We start from the raw sequence: 23,674 nt of genomic DNA on the forward strand, positions 1-23,674 counted from the left end.
TTAGTGTTTCACTTTAATAGGCAAAATTATGTGGCACACCCACACCCACACCCACACACACAGACAGACAAAAGACTTTGACTCAAACACGGCTCAAAGGCATAAATTATTGCGGTTAACTGGCTTCGCTGGATCCGGCGAATGGAGCACGGAAAGCGTTGTCAAAGCCCGGCTGGTTGACTCCTTTTGGCCAATAGTGTTCCAGGTTTTGCTCCTGTTGAGTTCGTTAGTTACGGCATAATAAAAGAAATAGCTGAAAAGTGTGGAATATCACCATTTTCGTTGAATTTTTGCACAGTTTTAGTCCCGCTTCTCTTTTTAGTTTTTATTTCAAACGGTTGTAAAAGTTGGTCGAGATTTATGCAAAGAGTTTGAGCTTGTTTGGCTTGGCTGGCGATTTCTAGGCAATTTCGTTTGAACATCGATGATTAATGGCAAATTTTGCAATATAGTTTATACGCGAATCGAGGCAGCCTGCAGAAGAAATTGAATTTAGGAAATATAATTAAATTTGTGTTATGATTTATGGGGTTGCATTAGGGTTAACTTACTGTAAAGTTAAGGAATACAATGAATACAATGCCTGCCAGGTATACATTTTTATAGTCAAAGAAAATCACCATTTTCTGACTTGTGGAATTTGCATGCAAAGCTTTCAGCTTAATTACTTTTACATATCAAATTGTGCAAATACCTTAAATCCTAAGCCGTTCATCAACTTAATTAAGAGGCGATCGAGTGCCTGAGTAAATACCTTGCATACACAAAATATTTGAAATCATAGGCTCACCTAAAGTTTATTAAAGCAGCTTGCGGTTTATTAGATGCATTTTAATTGGGCCTTAATGAAAGGCCCTGCAAATATTTGCCCAAATTGCAGTCTACGAAAAAGTTGCCAATTTGAATTTTCGAATTTGCTGTTAATTGAACACTCGAACTTGGCCTGTTTGCACTCCGAATTTGTTGGTGCCGTGCAGACAGGCCAACAACAGGCAAATAAGTGTGTGCAAACCAAACATGTGCTGGCCCACAAGCAAACATGGACAAATGAATGGTTAAATGTGTCACTAATTACGAAATGGCCGGCAATCAATCAGCGGCGTAGGGAAAAAGTCCTGACCAAATGGCCGATTGGGGGACACTTAATGGCGTTTAATATTCAGAAAAGGTTCTCAGCATCTCGGGCGGCGGCGGTATAATGTACTCAATTAAAATGCGAGCAAGGCAAAGTATCCGCTTACCCAGACACTCTATCTGCGACAATTTATGTGGCACCACGGCGTATACTTAATGTAACAAATGGCCAGCAAAGCGCCGCAGTTTCAGTTAGTGGGAATTTATTCGCAGCATTCGCCTGGCTAGTTGACACTTCGATGTTTATACGGATCATAAACTTTATTGATACGAGTTGTTATTTTGGACTAGATAATACCATTTTTGAATTGAAATCGAATTCATTTTCTATTTTCACTTTGTGTACACTAACTGCAATACTGCAAATGGTTTTATATACCAAAAGTTATTGGCGTGTAGATGACAAACAATTATTCTATATCCTGCCCCTTGTCATTTGTCATTGTCCGGCATTTAAATTACTGATGACTTTAATTATAGAGTGTCGATGAGTTATGTTGAGCTTTTATAGGTAATTTGCAATACATTCGCAGTGAATTATGCTCAAAACAAAAAGACGACAACAATACAACACAACATATCTCCTGCCGAAATGAAATGGAATCAATTTTGCAAATCGAAAATCACTGGCAGGCATCAAACATCAACATCACATGTCTGGCTGAATGGCTTGACAAATGTTTGGACTGAACACAAAATATTCGTAGACAACGTGGAAGTCAGAAATCGGGAGTGAGTTGCACTTGAGCTGCATGTCTGGATAAAAACCTGAAGGATGCAGCTCAGCACCGACTTCTCGATACACGTCGTCTGTCAATCTGCTCTCCAAGTCGAGTGTTTGGCTGTCTGTCATTCAATGATTGACGTGTGCGGGGCGTGTCAATAAACCGACAAGTCAAGTGCCGCAAAATTGAAAAGAACCAGCTCAAAAATGCCAGGCAATCGAGAGTAAGAGGGACAAGTCGAAGGCTGGTAATCCTTTGAGTGATATTAATTAAAATTTCACATTTATGTGCAGGCAAAACTAATTTTCTGGCAAGCTTGTTATTTATATGCATCAGTGTAGTACTGCAAATTAACAACCAATCATTCTCAATCATATTTCTCGACGATATTCATCATTTTAATTCGTGTGTAATTGAAAGCCATACATTTTATTATATTTGTTGCACAGATTTCCTGTTTTCGGCTCCGAGTTGTTTGTACTATGATTGCCCTTCGGCTGCCGCTTTTTAAAAATACATGGCGTATACGTAATGTGGCTTTTGAGCTTGTGTTTATCGTCTGTAGTTGTTTGACCCCAGGACCTTTTTTTTAAGCCAGCAAAATTGTTAATTATAATTAAGGGAGGCGTAGAAAAAAAAGGTTGGGTGGACCAAATGCAATTAATTAAAGGATGCCACTTGCTGATGGATGGCAAACCACGGCGAATGTGTAATTTAAAATTAATTTGCGCTAAATGAGACTCAGCCCTTCAAATGACTAGTGGCGCTGGGTGCATGCCACATGCAATCGCTGTGCCACATTGCGTGTGGCGGAGAAACCTTGAAATGCATTTAAAATGCTTGCCACCTCTTAGCGCGTTCGTATTTTGACACGAATTTTTAATTGTTTCCCATCGATGGGGGGAGTGGGAAATTGGCACATTCGGCGGGCATTTTGCACTCTGCGGTTTTCTAAATAACTAAATATCTTTGGCCCGCAGCCGCATTTGTTGGGGTTTTGGTTCAAGTGGGTCTCATTGAGCCACTTCTATGGCTGCCGCGCCACCACCACCCCCAGCATGTGTCCCACATTCTGTGGCTCTTCTGGCCCACCAATGCAGTGGTGGCAAAGTTTCCAGATATTATCGCTGACCATTGCCCGGTCACCCGGGCTCTCTGTGTCCAGTTTCCACTTTTGCTTTTCCCTGGCAGCCATCCCAGTCCACCCAGGCCATTTAGACATGCTTGTCTGCAGCATGTTGATTTATATTTATATTTGCTGTCCAAGTGTATCTCGGCCTGGCTCTAAAGTGGGTTATGAGGTTGCCAGGGGCCATAAATTGAATTATGGCTCACCGAATGCACATGTTGCGACCGCAAATTGTCGTCAATAAAGTTGCACATTAATTGCAGTTATATTAACTAACTACTTAACATTTTTGCATTCAAGTCCCACTAAGTACGTGTACTATAAGCTTAAAGTAAAAAAATGGAAGAAGGACAAGTTTTCAAGTTAGCAAAACCCTCGGTATCAACTCGCACAAGTGCCCTGTGTAAAAATAGAAAGTACATAAATATTTAAATAAATCAATCAGACAAATGAAAGCTCTTGTAAATATTTGTAGTCTGCTTTCGTGGGCCCCACTCACACACACACACACACACCACTAAAATTTATACAAAAACAATCAATTGGCAGCTGAAATCACACACACAAACACTCGCTCTTTTGTTTCTCTTTTGAATGGGCTATAAATGCCGGCTAAAGAAGCGCATAAAAAAACCTCGCCAAAATGCTTGAAATGTAAGATAAACAAACCGGCAAAAAGATTCAACGCACACAGACGCACTGCGCACACACGTACACGTACACGGACTTTCACTCGCACACTTACAAATAAAAGAGAGTTTTCCAGCTGAACGCAAACTCACCAAATTTCCCACGCTAAGAGCAAGGTGACAACTAAGAGAGGGAAGTTTTCGCTTTCAGTAAAACTATATAGCTTTTTAATAAATTCCAATTTATAAATTAAACAATGATTATTATGTTTCTATTTATCAATTCGATTTCTTAACATTGTAGTGAGCTCTCTTTATAATTAAATACCCTTTAATGTTACTGCACAGTTCACATCCGCTGGCTTTATTTGTGCCACTTGTGTTTTGGAGCACGCATCGCTGCAGAAGCAACAAAAAATGTAGCACAGTTTTGGGGGCGAAAAAAATGGTTTACTAAAATGGCTTTATAGGTGCTCTTGACGACAAGCTGAAGGTAGAAAGACTAACAAGAAAGACAGGCAACGCAAACAGGGAAAACAAAGCATAATAAATTGGGTTTTCTTGCTGGCGTGGCTGCTGCACTTAATAATTATAATTTATGCAAGAGTCAACAATTGTGGGCGACCAAAAACGATGCCGTACAAAAGGTGCACTTCTCGCACTGGGGAAGTGTACAAACTTTCGCCGAACACTAAATTTGCATAGTTTCGTTTCTTAATTGCCCCGCAAATGGGCTTTCGTTAAGGATGAGTTATGATCCGAAAGGCCTTGCACTTGATAAGAAATATGTACAAGCCTGAAATGGAACATTTTAAGTATTCAGAAAAGCATGAAAAATCCTACTTATTTCGAACAAACTTAGATAGAGGAAAACTACCACTCTCTCCAGCATATTTTTATGCTTGTAAGAAAGTGATGAATTGCCTGTGCAATTATCAACCAACTGATAGCAGGACTTTCGCACAGGCTCTCCCATTAACATGTTGTTGTGCCTTTTGCGAGTTTCGGCGCGGAGTTAGCGGTTCTCGAATTGATGTGCTCCAATAAATTTCACCAGGCATCGGAGTCAACGAGGTGTGTGTCGATGATGATGATGATGATGATGATGATGGTGGTGGGGATCCTCTGGAACCCGGACTGGATGGGATGGGAACCGAAACCGCAGCTTCCCACCCTATTTGAAGCCCGCAAAACCCAGTTGACACATGTTGCAGTTAACATGGCAAGTGGATGCGGCAAGGCCTGTATCCCTTGTGTAGGAGGCTTCAAATGCCAGTTCAGTGGACTCTGTTTGCGGTGCAAAGTGATTTGCCATTATAGCACCACCCACTGACCCACTGACACCACCGCCAACACCATCGACATACCACTTTCCTACCCCTCGGGACCACTGTCTTTGGCACTTTGATCATTTGCCATTTGCCTGTTTGCGTTTTAATTAACTTACACCGGCTTAATGAACTTTCCAGGCATCCACATCGAAACTCAATCCGAAAGAGGCTGCTTATTAGCTCTTGACACGGTTCCATGGTCATCCCATTGTGCCCCGGATATTTACTGGGCCATTCGCAGATGTAATTGTCGTTGCGGTCTCTCTCCATTCGATCTGATGGCCAACACCTTGGCCATATGGCTTAGGGCACCTCGTAAGCTGCTTAACTGCTGAGCTCTTGATTTCCAAATGAAGTTGTTCGTTGGGGGATAGATGGGTATAATCGGGGTATATTTCAGCTTGTATTAACTGAGCTTCTGCTTGCATTACTTAAGTACGTGCGTTCAAAAACAGCCACCTAATTTGCCTTCTTTAAGGTTCTTACTTGCATTTAATATTAATGCAAAACATCAGTCACAAGCATTAGTAACTAACAAACAAATTAAAATGTCATTAGCTCGCCAGTCCGGCCACTCCACAAACATAATTTTTGTAATTGAGCCAGAAATCCAGTTTCTGCCATTAGCAGAAATTTCCAACAACACAGGAATTCATAAGGGAAAGACGAGGAAATGAAATAAACTTTTCATTAATTTCATCAATTGAATTTGTATGTTTCCGCTGGCGAAATTAATGGAAAATCACCCGCCACTCAAGGCATGACATTTTTCTTTCGACAGCTTTTCCCATTTTGCACTTTGGCCCCCGGCTGGCTGTCAAATATTTGATTTGGCCTTGGTCTAAGCTCTTCTGAAGGCCGTTGGCCACTTTAAGTGAAGTGCTGCCCGGACACGAAAGCCTTCGAATTCTACGGCCAGTCGAGTGGAATTTTAAGATTAGTGGACTGGAGATGGACCCGCCTAATTGGGCAGCTCATTGAAGCCCCTCCCTCCACCAAACTAACTAGACGCAGACGTGGCCATTGAACTTGAAGTTTGGCCAACTTCCGGCAGAGGAGAACAGCTGCTGGCTGTTAAACTTTTCGCCCACTTACGTCCGAGCTTTAGCCCCATAAATTTCCATATTAGAGCTAGCGAGAAGCTGAACAAACATAGTTGATCCAATTAACTGGCTAAGAATCACTTAGGTCGAAAGTTTGGTCTGGACGCCACTCCACTACACTTCACATCGCTTTGAGGCATCAAAGTTATCCCCTCAATTGGGTGCTCAATCCACTCTTCAAGTGTTCCGTAGGGTCGTATCCTTCTGCGAGCCCTCGGAGTCCTGGGAGTCCTGGGAGTCCTGCCACGCACACATGTCCCCCGTTTCATTGTCCTGCGCTCGCCGCAGAGGAAGTGGGATTGCGGCCTTTTGACGAGACAATCTGTATTCATTGCCACTTTAATATTTAGCGATGCGTAAGCCGCCACCGTCAGTCACTCCACTGTGAAGTGATTTTTTTTCCTTCATGCGCGTTTTTTTTTCAGTGCTTTTAAGTGCAATAATTTGCATTGCAACTGACACGATATCACTGCGAAGTGCAGTGCTTCCCGTTGGCACTCACCGCCAATTGACGAAACAAACACGCTAGTTGAACATGGCAGAAAAAACGAGTGAATTTAAATTGCCAGAGTGATATTTGAATTAACACTTCCGAAAACGCACGAAATAATTGGCGCATTTTTATCATTTTCACAAAGAAATACCATTCAATCGATTTTATGTCTGTTTTTTGGTTGGCTGGCTGGCAATAAAATATATAAATATGCTGGTCGTTTAATGTGTTTATACGCAAAGTATAACATCCTTTTTATGCTTTAATTAAGCAAAGATTCCATTTTGTTTTTTTTCGGATATTTCTAATTATTTCATTTCCATCCGAGTAGAGCACAAAAAATATATTTAATCTTTCTATCTTCAAACTTTATTTACGGTACGCAAACTGAGTTGTTCATGAGTTTTGTACCATTGTAAAACGGCTCTCACTCTTTTTCCCTGTAAGAAATGTAAAAGTTGTGTGTTTCCCAAATGTTACAAGTCCCCCTCCGTTCCTTTGACAGGACACCCTTCTTCTTTGCGTTGCAACTCATTAAAAATGTTAAAGCGGCATCAACAAAGCCAAACAAACGGAAAAGGAGAAAAACGCGAGGAGGGCGATGGAAAATCAGGGAAAGATGCCGAGGCAAATGGAGGAAAAGGAAAAATCCGCGAATGAGTCAAGGTGAACACACTCACTCTGTGGGCCAAAGATCCGTTTTGGCAGGCAAATGAAGCCGGTGTCCGGACCTCGAAAGATTCCCCCACACCCCCTCACCACCCAATCAACGGAAAAACGCCTCATGCACCCAACTTTCGTTTCCACCCACAGCCACCCACCTTACGGAATGCATTTCCTTTAGACTTTTGCCTCGTTTCCTTTGTTTATTTGCTCAGTGCGTTTTCAGTTGACTGCGTTGCTCGTCGGGAAAAATCGGGGGAAAAAGGCAATGGAAAATCGGGACTCGGTGGGGGGAAAATGCAATAAGTCACCGATTGGCGACAGGCTGCACAAATGTGTGGCCTAGTGCGAAAAAAACGTAAAACGTTGCGTACATAAAAATGGGTTACCAGTGCAAGGCTGCCCAAGGCATATTACGTATACGTACGTATACGTAATGCAGTTGCCCAGCGTAATGGAAAGCCATAAAAACGATTTATGGCAGTGCGAAAGAGTTGGCAACAGGGCAAGAGGGGTTAATCAAGGTCAAAACTCCCTGACACGACTTTAAAGTGATCTTTTATTCTCCTGGTCTTATTTTTATGCGATTTATTCTGTGATTTACAGAATAAGAAAGTACGATTTCTTGTCAATTAATTCTTAGTTAGAATAAGATATCAATATGAGTCCGAGACTGCAATAGTCTTGATATTATCATTCCGCCCCACAATTGATTGAGTTTGGGGATTTGCGGATATCATTAGCTGTCCCACATGACATTTGTGTGCGTCGCAGTCTGATTTAGCCATTTATATTCACATATCCAGCCCCCTGAGTCAACGAGAACTTAGGACTTCGTCGATGCTGGGTTGCAATTAATCGTTGAAAGGATTACACGCCCCTTTCGAGGAACTCTCATCTGGCCACTTAAGTGATGCTAATTTATGGACCCAGCACATCTTGTTTGCCCGTTGTCTCCAATAAATGAGGTCTTCCCCAGGGACTCTTCCACTGACTTTGCTCGTTTGCCACTCGGTTTGTCCGGTGTCACTTTCACCAGGAGTTTTGTGGTAAGTTTTAAGCCGAGATTAGGCGCCATTGTTGTCAGTTATGTCCACCGCTTTCTGCGACTTGCTTGCATTTCAGTGGGAGAACTTCAAAACAGGAAAATCATTTTTAAAAGATACCATGGTTTAACAAGCGTGTCAATTCATTATGACCATGCAAATTTTTGTTCTCTCACTTATAAAGGCAAAACTTAGTTCAAATTATTTAATATTATTTACCCAGAATAATTTATAGCTCCTTTGAGCTAACCCTTAACGCAAAACAAACAGGCTCTTCTGCCATCATCATCAAATTCATGCTGCCCTAATGAAAGGCATAGCAACGGGTCAAAGGACACCTTTGTGGCGTCCATTTGCATCCTGTTTCCAGCCCATCAATTTCAGCGGATTGTTATTGTTGTTATGGTTGCGACACCATTCTGCAACCGCATCCGAATCCAAACCGCCTAATCAACGTGTGACTCGCGCACTAATGAACTACGGCCGCCAATTAGCCAATGACCACGCCCACCGCCTCCTCGTTCACCCGCGATTGACCGCAGAAGATTGAGTGGCACTGACCTGTCCCAAAGCTCGTTTGACCCATTGGCATTCATTGAAGGCCCAGCAATGTCATCAGTCAAAGGATAGCGAAGCTCCTTTGTGAAGTCCTTGAAATGCTCGAATATCGCAGCGTGCAGGAGGTCCTCGCGACAATGCCCCCCTTGTTATTGGTCAAGCTAGTCGTCTTGAATGCTGGGTACTCACAGTGAAACAGCTAAACAATGGAATGCTCTACTTGCACTGTAATATACATGAAACTATGAAACTGTTTAAAAATTGGAAACAAGTCAAGTGTATAAAATAAGCATTAAGTTACCAAAGCAAATCTAAAGAAATTCTCCGCGGATTTAACAGATACGCTAAGATACAGATACCTAGTTGCTGGTGCATAATAGAAAATAAAATCGAAATGTGGATTGGATTCTGTTGGGTGTTGATCTTATTTGCCAGAAGCTCGAATGGCATCTACAATGGAGTAGAGGCAAAGTTCGACTTCTGGACCTTCATTGCCTCCGTGTGGGTAAATGGGTATCAGGAGTGCGGCGGCACAGTGATCGACAGTCGAATTATCCTGACAGCAGCGCAGTGTGTTAAGAATAAGCCGGTGAAGAAGATCACTGTCCGTGTGGGAACGCCGGATATCTATAGAGGTGGTAAAGTTATCAAGGTGACTGCGATGGCGGTGCATGAAAACTACAAGGAGTGGAACAACGATATCGCCCTCTTATGGCTAGAGAAGCCAGTGCTTTCCGAACGAGTGACCAACATTCCACTGCCCTTCAAAGAACCATCTGAAAACGAATATCCCAGCAATGCGGGATGGGGCGAGAAACTACTGGAGTCCTACGTTTCGCCCAGAAAACTGCAAAATGGAGTGACCAAAATCCGTCCCCGGAGCTTGTGCGTCGATGAACTTGTCGAACCCATTGGCAACGAGCTTCTCTGCGCCTTTTACGCCGAAAACGATATTTGTCCCGGCGATTATGGAGGTCCTTTGATCCTGGCCAACAAAGTGGTTGGCATCGCGGTGCAAGGACACGGCTGCGGGTATGCCATTCTGCCCTCGCTTTACACCAACGTCTTCCACTACCTGACATGGATAGAAGAGAACTCAAGGGAGCTCAAGAAAAATAACTAAAAATAGTATTAAGAAACAACGTTTTAGCAATACTAAAGGTTTCAAAATTGTAGGTATTTATTTGCAGATAAATGATGTAACTAGTAAATAGTATATTTTGACAATCGTTTTCTAAATATTTTCTTGAACTGTATATTTGAGCCAGTTGCGGAAGAAAGCAACATCTGCGTAGACCCCCGGATTTGTACCACAACCCGCTCCCCAGCTAACTATGCCAACAAGCTTTCTATTTTTCGTATCAACCAAGGGGCCACCGGAATCACCTTTACAAGTATCACCTTGATGTGCGTCGGCACAGATCATGTCGTTAGTCACTTTATAATTTATGTCTTTATAATAATTCTCGCATTCCGTTCTATTCAAAATAGTTACGTGAACGCCATGCAGTATTGGCCAATGAAATCCAGGGACTCGAGTAAGTCCCCATCCTGAGGCCAAAGTAATTGTTCCAGCATCGGGAGTATTTTCAGCTAGAGAAATTTCGTCTACTGCACTACCAAGTTTGAGAGGATCCTCCAAAATCAGCACAGCAACATCATACACTGGGTTAGGAAAATGCCGGTATTTTGGATGTTTAATGGCCTTTAGCACTCTTTGCACCTGACCACCTTTGCTCCAATATGAAGATCCAGCGCGAACTGATAGATCCTTCACGGCCACATTGTGAAGGCAATGAGCAGCAGTTAAAATAGTCCGATCACTGTAGATGACTCCACCGCAGCGATGTAGTGTGGCATTTAGCATCGACACTTGCCAAGGAACATATTCGATGGGGATGTAGTAACCTCGTACGATCCGTTCCTCTGGCCCAGGAATCTGAGAAGCAGAAACCAGGCCGGCAATTGATAAAGATAGTATAAGCTTCAAGCACATTACCGAGTTGTTGGACTTTTGTTTCGGATGTCTGGACTGAACATCGGTAGTCAGGCTTTTATAGGACTACCTTGTGTGTAATCCTAAGTTAAGGCAATCACTCACTTCTGCAAATAGCCAGGGCATATAAATCAGTAAGTTTATGGCCAACTTATCTTTAAATCAACAAATTGTTGGCAAGTGTGCTTATAATGCGAATACCATGCACCTACGGAGGTAAGCTTCGGTTATCTTTTATTTATTTTCTAAGTAGCTTAAGCTTGTCAGAAGAAGCTTCTTAGCTTTCAAAACAAATTAATATTCTAGAAATTCCATATACGAGTAAAAGTTGTCCAATAGCGTTTCAAACATGCGCTGCATATATGCTGTAAGAAAAACTAAAGTCAATGAGCCCATGATCACAAGCTTCGAAAGATGACGGCTTCTCTTTGATTTTTTCTGCCTCACAGGAACTTCCAGTTTATTGGCACAGATTGGACAGAGCTGCCTCAGCTGCAACTCCTTATCCACGGCATTTTTGACAAAACCACGAAGTGAATCCAGGCCAGAAATAGCCAACGGAAAGGGCTGGGCCTCCAGTCGAACTGGTAGACAGTTCGAAGAGATGTCTCTGCGAGAAGCTCCGCGAAAAATCTCCAAGATTGTCTGGCCATTTATATGATCTTGAGGCGCGAACATAGATATAATAATGAAGAGATGATTGTACCTCCCTTCCTCGTGGAAATCGAAGCACTTCAGACTTATGATGACCTCGCTGGAGGAATAAGGTTCTAGCCTGCCGGTACTCGGATTCACAGTATAGTGTCGCCAGGCATTCGATTTCACCTGGAAAAGTTGCTGGAGATAGAAGATAGATATACTTAAGTAGGAGGTACTTGATCTCACTTTGAAAAGAACCTTCCTATCGGTGGGATTCAGCAGGGTCATCATTCTCCATTGACTGTGTCCATAGGGGGCATAGAAAGTCAGCAGTTGAGGGCTCACGCTTAGCAACTCCATGCTGCCCACCAAAGTCACTCCTTTCAATTGATTTGTACTCGTGCCTTGTTCCCTTTTTACTATTTTTTTCCATTTCGAAGGCAAGCGAAATGTGTCGGAAATATGCCAGCTATCGGAGTGTTTTTGACAGCATTTGCATATGCCACGAATCGATCCGGGTGCAGTTCATGTTTTCGCATTTATTGCCACCAGCAGCAGCCGCACACAAATACTCCTCTTCCCAATCCTTGCCAGCGAATCGCTGACCACAGCTGGAGGCATCATCACGCATTAGCATTAGGCACTTTCCATGTTTTGGGGCAGCGCTTTGAAATTATTCGCAATCCATTGCACTTGTTCTGGCCGGCCAGCGTTTACGATTCTCATTCTCATTCCTATTTCGATTCCGATTTCGAATCCCACTACCAAATGGATGATGAACTCAGCTGTCCAGTTGCCTTTTTGGGTCATTAATTTCCCTGCGGAGTACTGCGGAGTGTGGTGAACAATTGATGATGCCATATGTGGGGCACTCTGGATAAATAATAGCACTGCGGGCAGTTTCGATTGATTCACGGATGCCGCTTTCCAGTTACATTTTATGTTTGCTTTTACCAGTTGAGCAATTGCAAAACTATTTGCACATTTTATGAATCAATACCAGTAGAATAGAACTAGAATCTCCATTAACTGATGATTACCCCTTATCATATCAATTAAGTTATTACAATTGTGGTTTTTATACAAAACATTTTATTCAAACACGCTTTTCACCTGTCTACAAATATTTCGTTTTCCGGCTACTCTTCCATTTCCAGCTCCTCTGGATGACGCTTCTCCTTTCGATTTCCTGTGCCCAAGTTACCCATGAATAATGTCATGAATCAGCTGCTTGTAGTCGACCAAGCCCTGTTCGTTGATCCTGCCCTTCAGCAGCTCGTCCACTTCCGAGCTGTTCATGGACTCCCCGGTCGTAGTTAAAATTCGCCGGAGTCTAATGGCGGGCATCCAGCCAGAATTATCCGTATCGAAGAGCCGCAGGCTGGATATGAACTGCAGCTCCTCGATCTGCTTTTCCGAGGGACTCGACATGCCGCCGTGTTTGCCAAAACTACAGTAGATTGCCATGACCTCGTCGAAGCAAATGCGCTGCATGGTGGAGGCCTCAAACTGGCGGACATGTTTGCTGACCATCGCCTCCGAGGGATTGGCGCCCATCGCACGGAGACAGACGCCCAGGTGGCGGATGGATATCTTATTGTCGCCGCGAGTGTCGTGCCCCAGGAACACCGCATGCATCTCCAGGATGCGGCTTTTCTCCGGCTTTGGGTTCGCAGCAGGAGCAGGAGGAGGAGCTGTCATGTCGCTTCGCCACTGCTGATTGCAGTCCGGTGTGTTCGATGATGTACGGATTGATGGCGGCGGGTGGAGTTGATTGGCTTTTCTGAACATCGTCAGGTTTGATTGTACGAGTAACGTTCACGGTTTATGGATTACGGATTTCGGGATGGACGACGTGTGCAGCCAATAATCTATGCTATGTTTGCTGTTAGGTGGCACACATGCTTTTGGGCAGATGGAAAACAATGATTGGAAGACACAGAAATATGATTATGCCGGACATGCTGACAGGTGAAAGACGACTGACTTGATTACGATTTCATTTACAAAAGTCAAAGGAAGATGGATATATTGAAATTTAATGATAGAAACATAACAAGTCAGGCAAACTGGTTTGCTCACTCATCTAAGAATTTTTAACCATATTCGGAATTGAGGATACCTGTAATCCTAGGTAATTAGCACAGCTGATTGACTTCTTGTCAGTGCTGCATTCTAATGTCATTTTTAGTCAGATCTGTATTTGTAGGAAAACCAATCAGAAGCAACGAGGTAGTTGATCATCGGGAAGTGGATTGAGTCATTAAACAAATGAAGTTACGGCTAGAATCGACGTCAGAATGAACTTATCTACTTTTCAGCCCGCTTTTGCGGTGTTTCAAGTTGATGCCCTATATCCTGCCACAACTGTTCACGAAGTTATCTCGAGTGAACAGCTTCGTCCTGCACCGGTGAATAGATGGATTGGCATCGATGTCCTGGCCTTCTGGGCGGCATCCGTGTGGCTTTACCAAGTTATCAGCTAGGTTTTTGCTTCGCCCAGTGCTCATAATGCACTTTGCATGTAAAATATTTAATTAAATGAAAAATAGCAAAGACCCGGGGAGAAACCAACACTTCGTTGGCCGTGGCATCCGCATGCCCACATGCCCGCATCCTGGCATCCTGGCGAGGCCGCAAAAAAAGTTTATTTGTTTCGTGGCTGCCTCAGTCAGTCTTCATTTATTGTAAATGAGTTTGCCCCGGACATGATGGTGGGTTTCGTGGGGGAAAAGGATCCATGCCATGCATACATACATACATATATGCATGCGGGCCAAAGGATGCATATCGGATAAGAGTGCTCCGCACGCAAGTGACATTCCAATTCAATTCCGATTCCCAATGCAAATAATTTGCAGCTGAATGCTATTAATGACGAAATGCTGGCTGCTGAATTCGCGGCTATGGCGAGTATTTTTAATAACATTTACTGAACACTCTGCCATCAAATAATTGCAAGTGAAATGCGCTTGGGCTTGGGAATATTCTAGTCGCAGGGACTCTGGATGACCGTGACGAAGTAATCCTCCTGCGGACACAGCAGCAGCTCGTGCTGATCGGTCCGCAGCCGCAGGAAGGTGAACTCGTTGGTGGCGTCCAGATCCAGGACCACCTGGCGCGCCTTCTCCCGCACGGTTTGCATCAGGGCCGCGTAGTGGAGGGTCAGGTTGTAGTCCAGGGTCGTCTTGATGGGAATGCCATCGTTATCCACCACCACTATGCCGATGACGTTCTTCATGGACTGAAAGCGCTTCAGCGTCTCCTCCACTTCGGCGGACATACTTTTATTTTCTTTATATTTATTTTATATTTGAGAATTTCGATGCTGACTAGTTGGCAAAGGGATGTTTTACTGCTACTGCCATAAATGCAAATAAATGACAGCTCAGAGCATACTTGAAAAAACTAACTGACTTCACCAGAAGGCAAAAAAAGGCTATTTGAGCATTCAAAAGGAATAATCAGTTATATTTGTTATAATTCCCTTCGAGTTCTCAATACAGCGAATGCACAAGTTTTATATTAGCAAATTACTTACATTAAGAAGAAATATTCCATACACTACAACTATCTTTGCATACTTCCATTTCACTCCCGTGTAATTGGGGCAGCTTTGTCGTCTGACGGGTTCATTTCATCTGCCAGTTTAACGAGTCGATACAAGTTTTATGATGTTCGGCATAATCCGGGAGATCTCGGCGCTGTTGTGTCCGTAAATAAGCATTCAAGTTGGCAACAATGCCGGATGTCGGACTGCAAAAGTTTCGCTTTTGTGGATGGCAAAAGTACGGAAAATTAATTGAATGCTGTTGATGCTGCCAGTGCCCCATCCTTCATCCTTGGCTCCTGATCCGGATTCCGATGCTGCTCCTGTTCCGACTGCTGCTCCCGGACCACTCGAAATGCAGATGAAATGTTTGCATCAAGTTCGAGGCGGTGCGGAAATTATGCCACTCTTCCGGTTCGTCCAGACTCAGCCGCACAAAAGCCGGACTACTGACGACTACGGGCTACGGACTCTGGACTCCGGACTCCGGCCGGAGTTGTTATGAAAAAGAGTGCAAAATTGTTCACTTTTTAAATTAATTAAAAGTCTTAAAACTCATAATGAAATTACTCAAACGAGCTGACAGCCAGACATACAGACAGACGTAAAAGGATTTGGGCAATGCATATGCAATTTGCTGGCCAGACTTGGGGGAAATGAAAGTTCTTATTCGACTTCTGGCCGGCAAGGAAATTCATTTGGTAATTAAATCAATGTCCATGTGAAAAACCTCAAATGCAATTTGTCATGCAATGCCGGAGAATTCAAAATGTGGAAAATGCGCCTCTAACTGCGTTAAATGCGGCTGAAAATGGGCGGGAAAATGCGGAGAGCAACTACTATGCATTTTATTGCATATTTGTTGAATAAATAGTTTTGCATAGTGAACACAAATAGCCGAATTCAAATGCAACAGGACTCGGAGTCAGTGTCCTTGATCCCGTTTGAATGTTGACTCTCGCTCACGAAACTAAAGCTGAAATATTTACAAATGTTTTTGGCAATCTGCAATATGCAAGCTGCAAACACTTTTTCCACTTTTTAGTGGCTACAAAGTCAGGTGGAACAAAAACATGTTTTCGGCGCACAAAGCAATTTGGCCGCTCTGTTTGGCGATTCGAGTATTTGCTTAATGGCAAATATGCTGCAATGTAATTTGATATTTATGAAAACAAGTTTGTCCTTCGCATTTAATAATATTTCGAGTGCGTTATTTATGCATACAATTCGGTTCGTCATAAATCACATTAAATTCGCTTTCGACATTCATACATTCAGCTTTAAAATGTTCGCTTGTTTCTGCTGCCTGAAAAATACTTTGAAATTTACATTCGAGCGATTTAAGTGCGCGCAAATATATTTTATTCCGATGATATTTGACTCGTTTAATGAATCCGTAATTAATTGCCAATTAATTGATTTTTTTAATAAATATGCCTGGTCAGTTTATCATTCATCTGGCACTTTCTCCGTTTTGTCACCTCTCGCATCCTGCATTCATTGCATACTCACTGCATTCAGTGCATTTGCATAACGCCATTTAATAAATCATAATTTGTTAATCAACAAATCATTTGCCGTATTTGGCCACTCCTGCAAATATTTCAACAATGCCGCAAGGTGATAATGAGATCAACAGAACCAGCATACCATCATCTACCATACGATCCCGAGTGCTTCGATTTCAAGTGGCAAATTCGAGTAAGTGAATTACGAGCCAGGACCAGTTAATGAGAATCGTATTTCATTTGCAATTAGCAAGGAGCACACGCACGCATCAAAATGTCCTGGTCTCCTGCTGCCTCCTCTCTATGCTGGATATTCTCGTCCTGGCCAAATTCAAATTATGATTGAGCAATGCTGTGGCTGTGCACGTGTCAGCTTTGTTCTTAATTGAATTTTAATTAATTGCCGTGTGTGACGAAAAAGCCTCGACAGCAAAGCCGCTTTAAAGGGCACAATAATCATGTCTGCCGTTGGAGGAGATCGCTAAATTAACCCTCATTAAATGAAAATTTAAATTTCCTGATGAAGCCATAGCGCTGTGGCTTGTAAATAAATTATAGCATACTCTTGGGCGCTAACATACGTGATTTCCAAGCTCTACAGCTTGTAAACTCATTTAAGCAACTTTAAAAGGACATGTGACTACTTTCGTTGATAATTTGCATTGAGTAAGGTTTATTTACAAAATCCCAGTAGCTCTCCGAAGCTAAATATACCCTCAATCGCACATTAAGTGTCAGAAGCGATGAGACACGGCACAAAGCCACCAAAATCGCTTCCTGCCCCCGACTGCAATGCAATCTGATTTGGGGCAACTTGAGGTCCTTGAGTAAAGCACTTCGATACCGGGGATCTGCTTAAGTGTGACACTTTTTCATTTGACGCCCGCTTGCGCTCGCAAAGTCATAAGCAAAAATTCCCGTGGGCTACAATTTTAAATTAAATATTACAGCGTGGGCCTGTAGAGATGAGCCTCTGGGCAGGATAAGTGCGCAAACAGGATACCCCACTGCGTTCCAGGAGTGCCTGTCTCTCTGTCTGTCTGTGTGTCTGTGTATGTGTCTCTGTGTGTGTATGTGGGGTGTGAATGTGTTTGTCTGCACCTGACGCCTTTTTGTTGGGGCCTTTTTGGTATTTCATTACAATCCTCCGGCTGTGCGTTTATTTCTGGATGAGCGTGCTTTTGCCTTTTGAACCTATCTCATCGTGATAAATGATACGGATGAGAATGTTGTTGGATGAAGGAAGTCATATTATTAGAACTTTAATCTAAGTATCATCATCTGATGTACATATTTTAAATAAATTATTTTTCTAGATTATAAGCCACTTTTCGCTCTCTTCTACTTAATGCCCAGCAGACCCGCCGCATTTTGCTATCAAAGGGAAAAACTTCTATCATATTTAACTGAAAAAGGTCAACAAAGAATAAAATAGGAAAAAGGAAAACCTTGACATCACCTTTTTCAATCAACTAAAAAGTGTCTTGTTCGCCACGGACCTTCTCCTGTCTCCTTTCTCTGTTGCACCACCATCAGCAGCAGCACCACCACCACCAGCACCACTGACTCAATAAGCCGGCATTTTATTTGCATTTTTTTCGTCACTTGCTCGTCTGTCCCAAAGGCTGTCTGTCGTCATTTCTGCCGCTTCGCTGGCTGCCAGCCGAGTTTTTCACTTTGTGCCCCCAACGATTCGCAAGGGGCGCGCAAGGAGCAGGGGGTGGCACAGTGGGCGGTGGAGCAGGGAGGGGGTTAATGGGAGGCAGGAGCCATCGGCGGCAGCAAATTCATCATCGTCTCAGCACGCGTCTGTCAGCCGCGCTAAGGATACAATAAATGTCTTTCGCGGTCGCCATTCTCGCAGACAGCGTGTCCTTTCGCAACGTGTCCCGATGGCCCTGGCTACACAGGGAGAAATATTTGCCCACGTTCCCATTCGCATGACTAGTGGCTAGAGCAGGGGAATTTGTAATTGGTTTCTTGAATTTATTGTTACTATTTAGTTTACATACAAATGGTGGTTTTGGAAATTAAATGCTTTATTGATTAGTCACAAGTGCCACATCCTTTGTAGCCAGGACACCCTGTACGGATGAGTTTGAGGTTGAGTGAAATACTCTGTCGGATTAATATGCAGTAGCGCTTTGCATTTTTCCGTAGCCTTCCTTTTCGCTTGTATCGTCATTTTCCGGCGCTGTTGGTTTATTCATTTGCCCTTGCCTGTTTTTCCATCTGTTTTTATATATATTTATCTTTTTCTGGTTTTGCCTCTCAGCCCAGAGGCTCAGGTGCACTTTGGGTATAACAAATTAAACAACTTTATGCAAGTGGAGCTGTATAAATTGCGCCGAGTCTCGGAATATAGATTCACTTGACATAAGGTGGTTTATCCTGGATGCTTTACTTTTGTTGGAAATATTATGGTTTCAATTGGCCCCCATCAAATTGAATGTATTTAATTACATTTATATGCTTATTTATATAAACCAAAAGACAATGGGAAAATTAGGTTTTTTTGACAGCCTTGCTGGCCGCGCCGTAGAGCTCGCGATATTGGGGAAACTCCGACTTGCTGATGTTCTTCAGCTCGAAGAAGGCCTGCTTGGCTATCCAGTGAATGACGGGGCTCTTCCACTGCTTGAGGACCATCTGGTACTTCTTATCGCCGGTGTCCTTGGACTTCATCACCTGGCTGTAGTTGTACCACACGTAGACCATGCAGCGCAGCTTGAAGATCCACAGGTGATTGGGCACCGATCGGATGATGTCCTGCAGCTGAGCAGTGGCTTCCATGGACAGGTTTCCCAGGACATGGCGGTCCATCATGGCGTATACGATCTTCATGTTCCCCAGATAGTCGTTACGATTCTTTTCAAGTGCGATGGTGACCAGCTTGATCAGTTTGCTGGCAGCGGCATCACCTGCAGGCATCATGAAGTTGTACTTCACATTGAAGCAATCGAAGTTCTTCAGCTGCTCGTAGATGTCCACATCGATGTTCCGGAAGTCCTTCCACCAACCCTCCCAGGACCGGTAGTTCCTGCCCCGATAGATCTTCGTCCACTCAAGGGACAGACTGTCGCGAAAACGGGTGTGGAGACGGCCTTCCATATCATCGCTCAGTTCGGTGATATCAATCATATCGTTGTAGATGTGCTGAACTAGGGGCACCTCGGACTTATTCTGGCGTATTATATAGTCGGGCGATTTCTTGAAAAAGCGCACTGCATATGATCTCATGTCCGATGCATAAGGTTCGTTGACCAAATAGGTCACGTAGGGCATTTTAAAGCCCCCAATGGTGAACATCTTGTCCAATATATGAGGACTTCGTGCGACTGGCTCACGTTCAGCATGTTTATTGTCATCATGACTAAGTCCTCGGCATTCAAATTCGGCCCTGGCATTCTTGAATTGAGATGGTGGTTCCAAGATGTCCAATTCGAAACGCCGATAGCCGCTCGTATTGAAACCCTCATCGCGATCCATATTCATGCGAGTGGGCTTATTAACAAATTGGGGTTCACAATTGTTGCGATCCAAATTCATGCGAGGATGGCTATTACCAAACTGGGTTTCACAATTGTTGTGATCCAAATTCATTTGGCTATTGCCATATTGGGCTTCATAATTGTTGTGATCCATATTCATGCGAGCATGGCTATTCCCGAATTGGAGTTCATAATTGTTGCGATCCATGTTCATGCGAGGATGTGTATTGCCAATTTGGGATTGGGATTGGGATTGGTATTCATTTATGCTGCGTTCCATATCCATGCGAGGTTGAGCTGCCTGAACGGTGCGATAATACGAATCCTCCATAGTGCGAAAACCACTTGGATTGGGACTTTCCTGCTGGAAATTGTCATTCGGCATACGCGTATTGGACTCATTGAACAAGTCCTGGCTCAAGGAGCGTCCGAAACTGGAACCCCAATTGAGATTCTCGGGTGGCGGTGGTGTAAGACCACCCCTGGAATTGCTGTCATTCCAGTCACGAGAATTGCTCCTGTCCACAAACATTTGACTATTTGCAGGACGTCTGATCTGCACTTGGTTACCAATGTTATCAATGTTCTCATAGAAATTGCGCTGCTTGATTTTCTCTGCAACGTGAGCAGGCAAAGGGTTGGCTCCACCTGTGGTCATCCTCTGCAAAAATGTATTCTGTTTTAAGTATTCCCGAATTCAGAACCTTACTTACGCGCTTTCTTATCGGTTGTAACTTTGAACGGACTGGCATTTTGCGTTCTTCTTTGAAATAGTAGGGGAAAAAAATTATTCTTCGATTTTTCCGGATTACTTTTCGCCACGAAAATAGTTGCAAGACTGATTCCTGCTCCTAAATTGCTGACGACCTAGAATTTCATAGCCTACTATGTATAAATATAGGAATTTGAAAATGTTTAACAAACTTCAAGAGTGAGAGCTAGTCATGCCCTAAAATTCAAACACATTGTTAAAAAGTTGTAGTAGTCTTGAAGCAATCGGAAAAAGTTGTTTAAAAATTTTTAGGTTTTTACATATCGAATATTTTCTATATGCGACAAAATGGAAGCATCGTTTATGGTTGCCATGTTCATTTCGGTATTTTGCCACTGCACAGGACTATTTTACAATCCCGTGGAAGCCGGCACGGAATCGACCATGTTTCTGATCATCCTCATAATGTACCTGCATAAATTAAAGTCGGAGCGCGGCTCAATTCTACCAGAAGGCCAAATGAGAGCAATCCTCGAGGTGCCGCTCCTTTGTCTGGCTGCCCAGGTGGCACTGGTGGTCATTTGGCTGCCCACGTTTGCCATCGTGCAATTTTTGGTGGACTTGGCATGCAGAACTCTGCGAAATTGGCTGAGTGACGAGCTCGATTGGCTGGTGGAGAAGATCAATCCACTTATGTTGTCAATTTCTCTTCTGGTAATGGAATCGGTCGCTTTTCTCGAGGGCTTCGAGATCAAGGATGTGCAGAAGTTCTTTGGCTGCAAGGACGACTTCGTCTCACCCAGTGTCCTTTCATTTGTGGCCCAGGAGGAGGTTAGGGTTTTGAAACGGGAGTGGAAAGAGTTGCAAAGGCAGCGTTCCTCCAAAGGCAACAAGAAGTGATGTCTTGATAATTGGAAGTAGTGCGCAGATGGAATCGGAGCCGAAACAGTACAACCATTTTGTCAAATAAACAAATATAATTGAACACATTATTTTAACTTGTCAAATTGAATATTCGCAATCTGAAATGAATTTTTTCGCTTCGATTTCTACCCTGTCTTCCTTAAGAAAAAGCTGTGCTCCATTGAACGTGATAAACTTTCGGTAATAATTTATTGCAATCACTCAACTCAACGGCCACGTCAATGGCCAAGGCAGAAAATAAGATATAAAATGGAAAAATGCAAAAACCGAAAAAAAAAAGTGCAGCTGCAAGAGGAGTGTGCAATATTTTAAATTGCTTCCCGAAGGATGATAAAAATAAGAGGCCACAACCGAACTGAAAACATTCGAATAAAATGTGCCGCACATTCGACACACGTCGCGCCAACAAATGTGAAAAAAAAAAATTGAAATAAATAAGATATAAAATGGTGGCACACACACACACGCAAACAGACAAACACACACGCGATTGGGGAGCCAACAATTTATGCATCACCGATACATATAGGGGCAAACATATACATTTACGACTCCCCACGCGATGCGATAAGTGTGTTTATTTGAGCCTGCCCAATGCAATATTTACAATGCAGCGACACCGAATCTTGGGGCATCTCCTCGGGCGCACACGGCGTATGTGGAATGCGCAGTACATGGAGGGGAATTTGCTGACGCGGCTACACTCGGCCACGCCCCCTTTGCCCTGTTGTCTATGGGCGCAATTAAAGCAAACAGCCAGGGAAAAGCTAATCTCGAGCGGCTCGTAAATTCCGAGCGGGCATTCCTGTGGGACACCCGAAGGATGTCAAGGATGCCATTGAGCTCTTGGGGGGCTCAGCCTCATCCTCAACCCAAACCTCCTCATACTCATACTCATCCGGCAATTGAAGCTCGGCACGAAATCTGCGACGCCGGCGGAATGACAAAGCTGCCTTTCTAATTCCTTCTCGGTTTGTTTACGCTGCCAGCGAATCGGGTCGTCTAGGGCACTCTCATCCTTCTTCGCCGAGGAGGCGAGCAAGTGGCCATCGCATGTGGAGCCAGGAGCTGCTAAAAGTGCCAGATGCTGTGCACATGGGTTGGGCTGGGCTGGGCTGGGATGCGGGATTGAAATGCGGCATCGAGGCGGCATTTGCATATTAATTAAATGTCAAAAGGGTAACGCCAGCAAACAGTTTGTGCCCGCTTCCAATTAAATTGACTCGCGAGTAGTGCTATGAGTGGACCCCCCGCTAAATCAAGGTCAACTGGAAACTAGTTCGAGATGCCATAAAAGTAGTCATTGAATACCACCAAAAAGTTGTCTTTTCCAAACACAGAGCCTTCTTATGCTCAGGGAATTCAATTAGCTATCCAATACCTAAGCCACAAAGCCCAGAGATTGACTTTCCAACTCTCATTGTAACGCAGCAAATGTGCAGCATGTTCAGATGCCAGAAATTGGCATCTGTGCCTAGGAAAGCCCACTGCCACTCACCAGATCCTTTTGCCATTTGCAGGTCGTCTTCTCGGCTTGAAATGAAAATTCCATAAACCGCTTATGACGCACTGCTGATGGGAAGAGCTGAAAAAGGATACAGAGTGGATGAGGATGAGGATGAGGATGGAGATTCGGGCTGACAACGGCAAGTGAAGTTTTGCGTCAATGGCCAAATGGGTTTCACTTTTCTTGTTCTGGTTAACCCGAAAATTCTTCTGGCTGAGTCTAATTGGCAGATGCACACGAAACAATTAGGAATCTGGCAGGAGCCAAGTGGATGGCAACACAGGCACTGTGCTTCTTAAGCTAAAAGATAGAAGATTTTGGGGGGTTTCATTTTCGTGCTCATTTGCTTTGGTTATATAGTGGACGTTAGAAAATATGGTAATATTAACATTTACAACAAAATATGATTTTGTGGCACTAACGAACGATTTCGGAATGGCGTTGATTTCAACTTGGATGTCCCATCTCGATTAATGGATGTTCGTTGGTTAAACTTAAACTGCAACTAATCTCCATTCCAGACAAGGCGCTCCGCA

General features: G+C 43.5%; 7 protein-coding genes and 1 long non-coding RNA gene across 8 annotated transcripts; 2 read left to right on the forward strand and 6 right to left on the reverse strand.

The window, feature by feature from the left end:
• Positions 1-9,057, reverse strand: LOC120450261. Its single transcript, XR_005616258.1, has 3 exons — positions 9,001-9,057; positions 275-474; positions 1-214 (listed from the first exon to the last, which is right to left on the reverse strand). It is a non-coding gene; the product is annotated as an uncharacterized LOC120450261 (long non-coding RNA).
• A 148-nt stretch (positions 9,058-9,205) lies between these two features.
• On the forward strand, positions 9,206-10,004 carry LOC120450183 (hypodermin-B). The gene has a single exon (XM_039633051.2). It carries the CDS (start codon positions 9,206-9,208, stop codon positions 9,932-9,934), a length of 729 nt encoding a protein of 242 aa, XP_039488985.1. The 3' UTR covers positions 9,935-10,004.
• On the reverse strand, positions 9,969-10,848 carry LOC120450173 (trypsin beta). Its single transcript, XM_039633025.2, has one exon. It carries the CDS (start codon positions 10,805-10,807, stop codon positions 10,046-10,048), a length of 762 nt encoding a protein of 253 aa, XP_039488959.1. The 5' UTR covers positions 10,808-10,848; the 3' UTR covers positions 9,969-10,045.
• Positions 10,849-10,961: 113 nt separating this feature from the next.
• Positions 10,962-11,954, reverse strand: LOC120450252 (vesicle-associated membrane protein-associated protein B). Its single transcript, XM_039633143.1, is given in 3 exon segments — positions 10,962-11,632; positions 11,693-11,863; positions 11,865-11,954. Coding segments are annotated over 3 exon segments (783 nt in total). The 5' UTR covers positions 11,946-11,954; the 3' UTR covers positions 10,962-11,101.
• A 561-nt stretch (positions 11,955-12,515) lies between these two features.
• LOC120450209 (myosin-2 essential light chain) lies at positions 12,516-13,443 on the reverse strand. Its single transcript, XM_039633082.2, has one exon. It carries the CDS (start codon positions 13,235-13,237, stop codon positions 12,647-12,649), a length of 591 nt encoding a protein of 196 aa, XP_039489016.1. The 5' UTR covers positions 13,238-13,443; the 3' UTR covers positions 12,516-12,646.
• Positions 13,444-14,336: 893 nt separating this feature from the next.
• On the reverse strand, positions 14,337-14,822 carry LOC120450243 (dynein light chain roadblock-type 2). The gene has a single exon (XM_039633131.2). The coding sequence runs from the start codon at positions 14,727-14,729 to the stop codon at positions 14,436-14,438; it is 294 nt and encodes a 97-aa protein (XP_039489065.1). The 5' UTR covers positions 14,730-14,822; the 3' UTR covers positions 14,337-14,435.
• Positions 14,823-18,928: 4,106 nt separating this feature from the next.
• On the reverse strand, positions 18,929-20,883 carry LOC120450126. Its single transcript, XM_039632954.2, has 2 exons — positions 20,709-20,883; positions 18,929-20,656 (listed from the first exon to the last, which is right to left on the reverse strand). Exons 1-2 carry the CDS (start codon positions 20,745-20,747, stop codon positions 19,010-19,012), a joined length of 1,686 nt encoding a protein of 561 aa, XP_039488888.1. The 5' UTR covers positions 20,748-20,883; the 3' UTR covers positions 18,929-19,009.
• A 61-nt stretch (positions 20,884-20,944) lies between these two features.
• On the forward strand, positions 20,945-21,699 carry LOC120450217. Its single transcript, XM_039633095.1, has one exon. It carries the CDS (start codon positions 21,056-21,058, stop codon positions 21,605-21,607), a length of 552 nt encoding a protein of 183 aa, XP_039489029.1. The 5' UTR covers positions 20,945-21,055; the 3' UTR covers positions 21,608-21,699.
• Positions 21,700-23,674: the final 1,975 nt, after the last annotated feature.

Source organism: Drosophila santomea, chromosome 2L (assembly GCF_016746245.2).
Source record: "Drosophila santomea strain STO CAGO 1482 chromosome 2L, Prin_Dsan_1.1, whole genome shotgun sequence".
Taxonomy (NCBI): Eukaryota; Metazoa; Arthropoda; class Insecta; order Diptera; family Drosophilidae; genus Drosophila; species Drosophila santomea.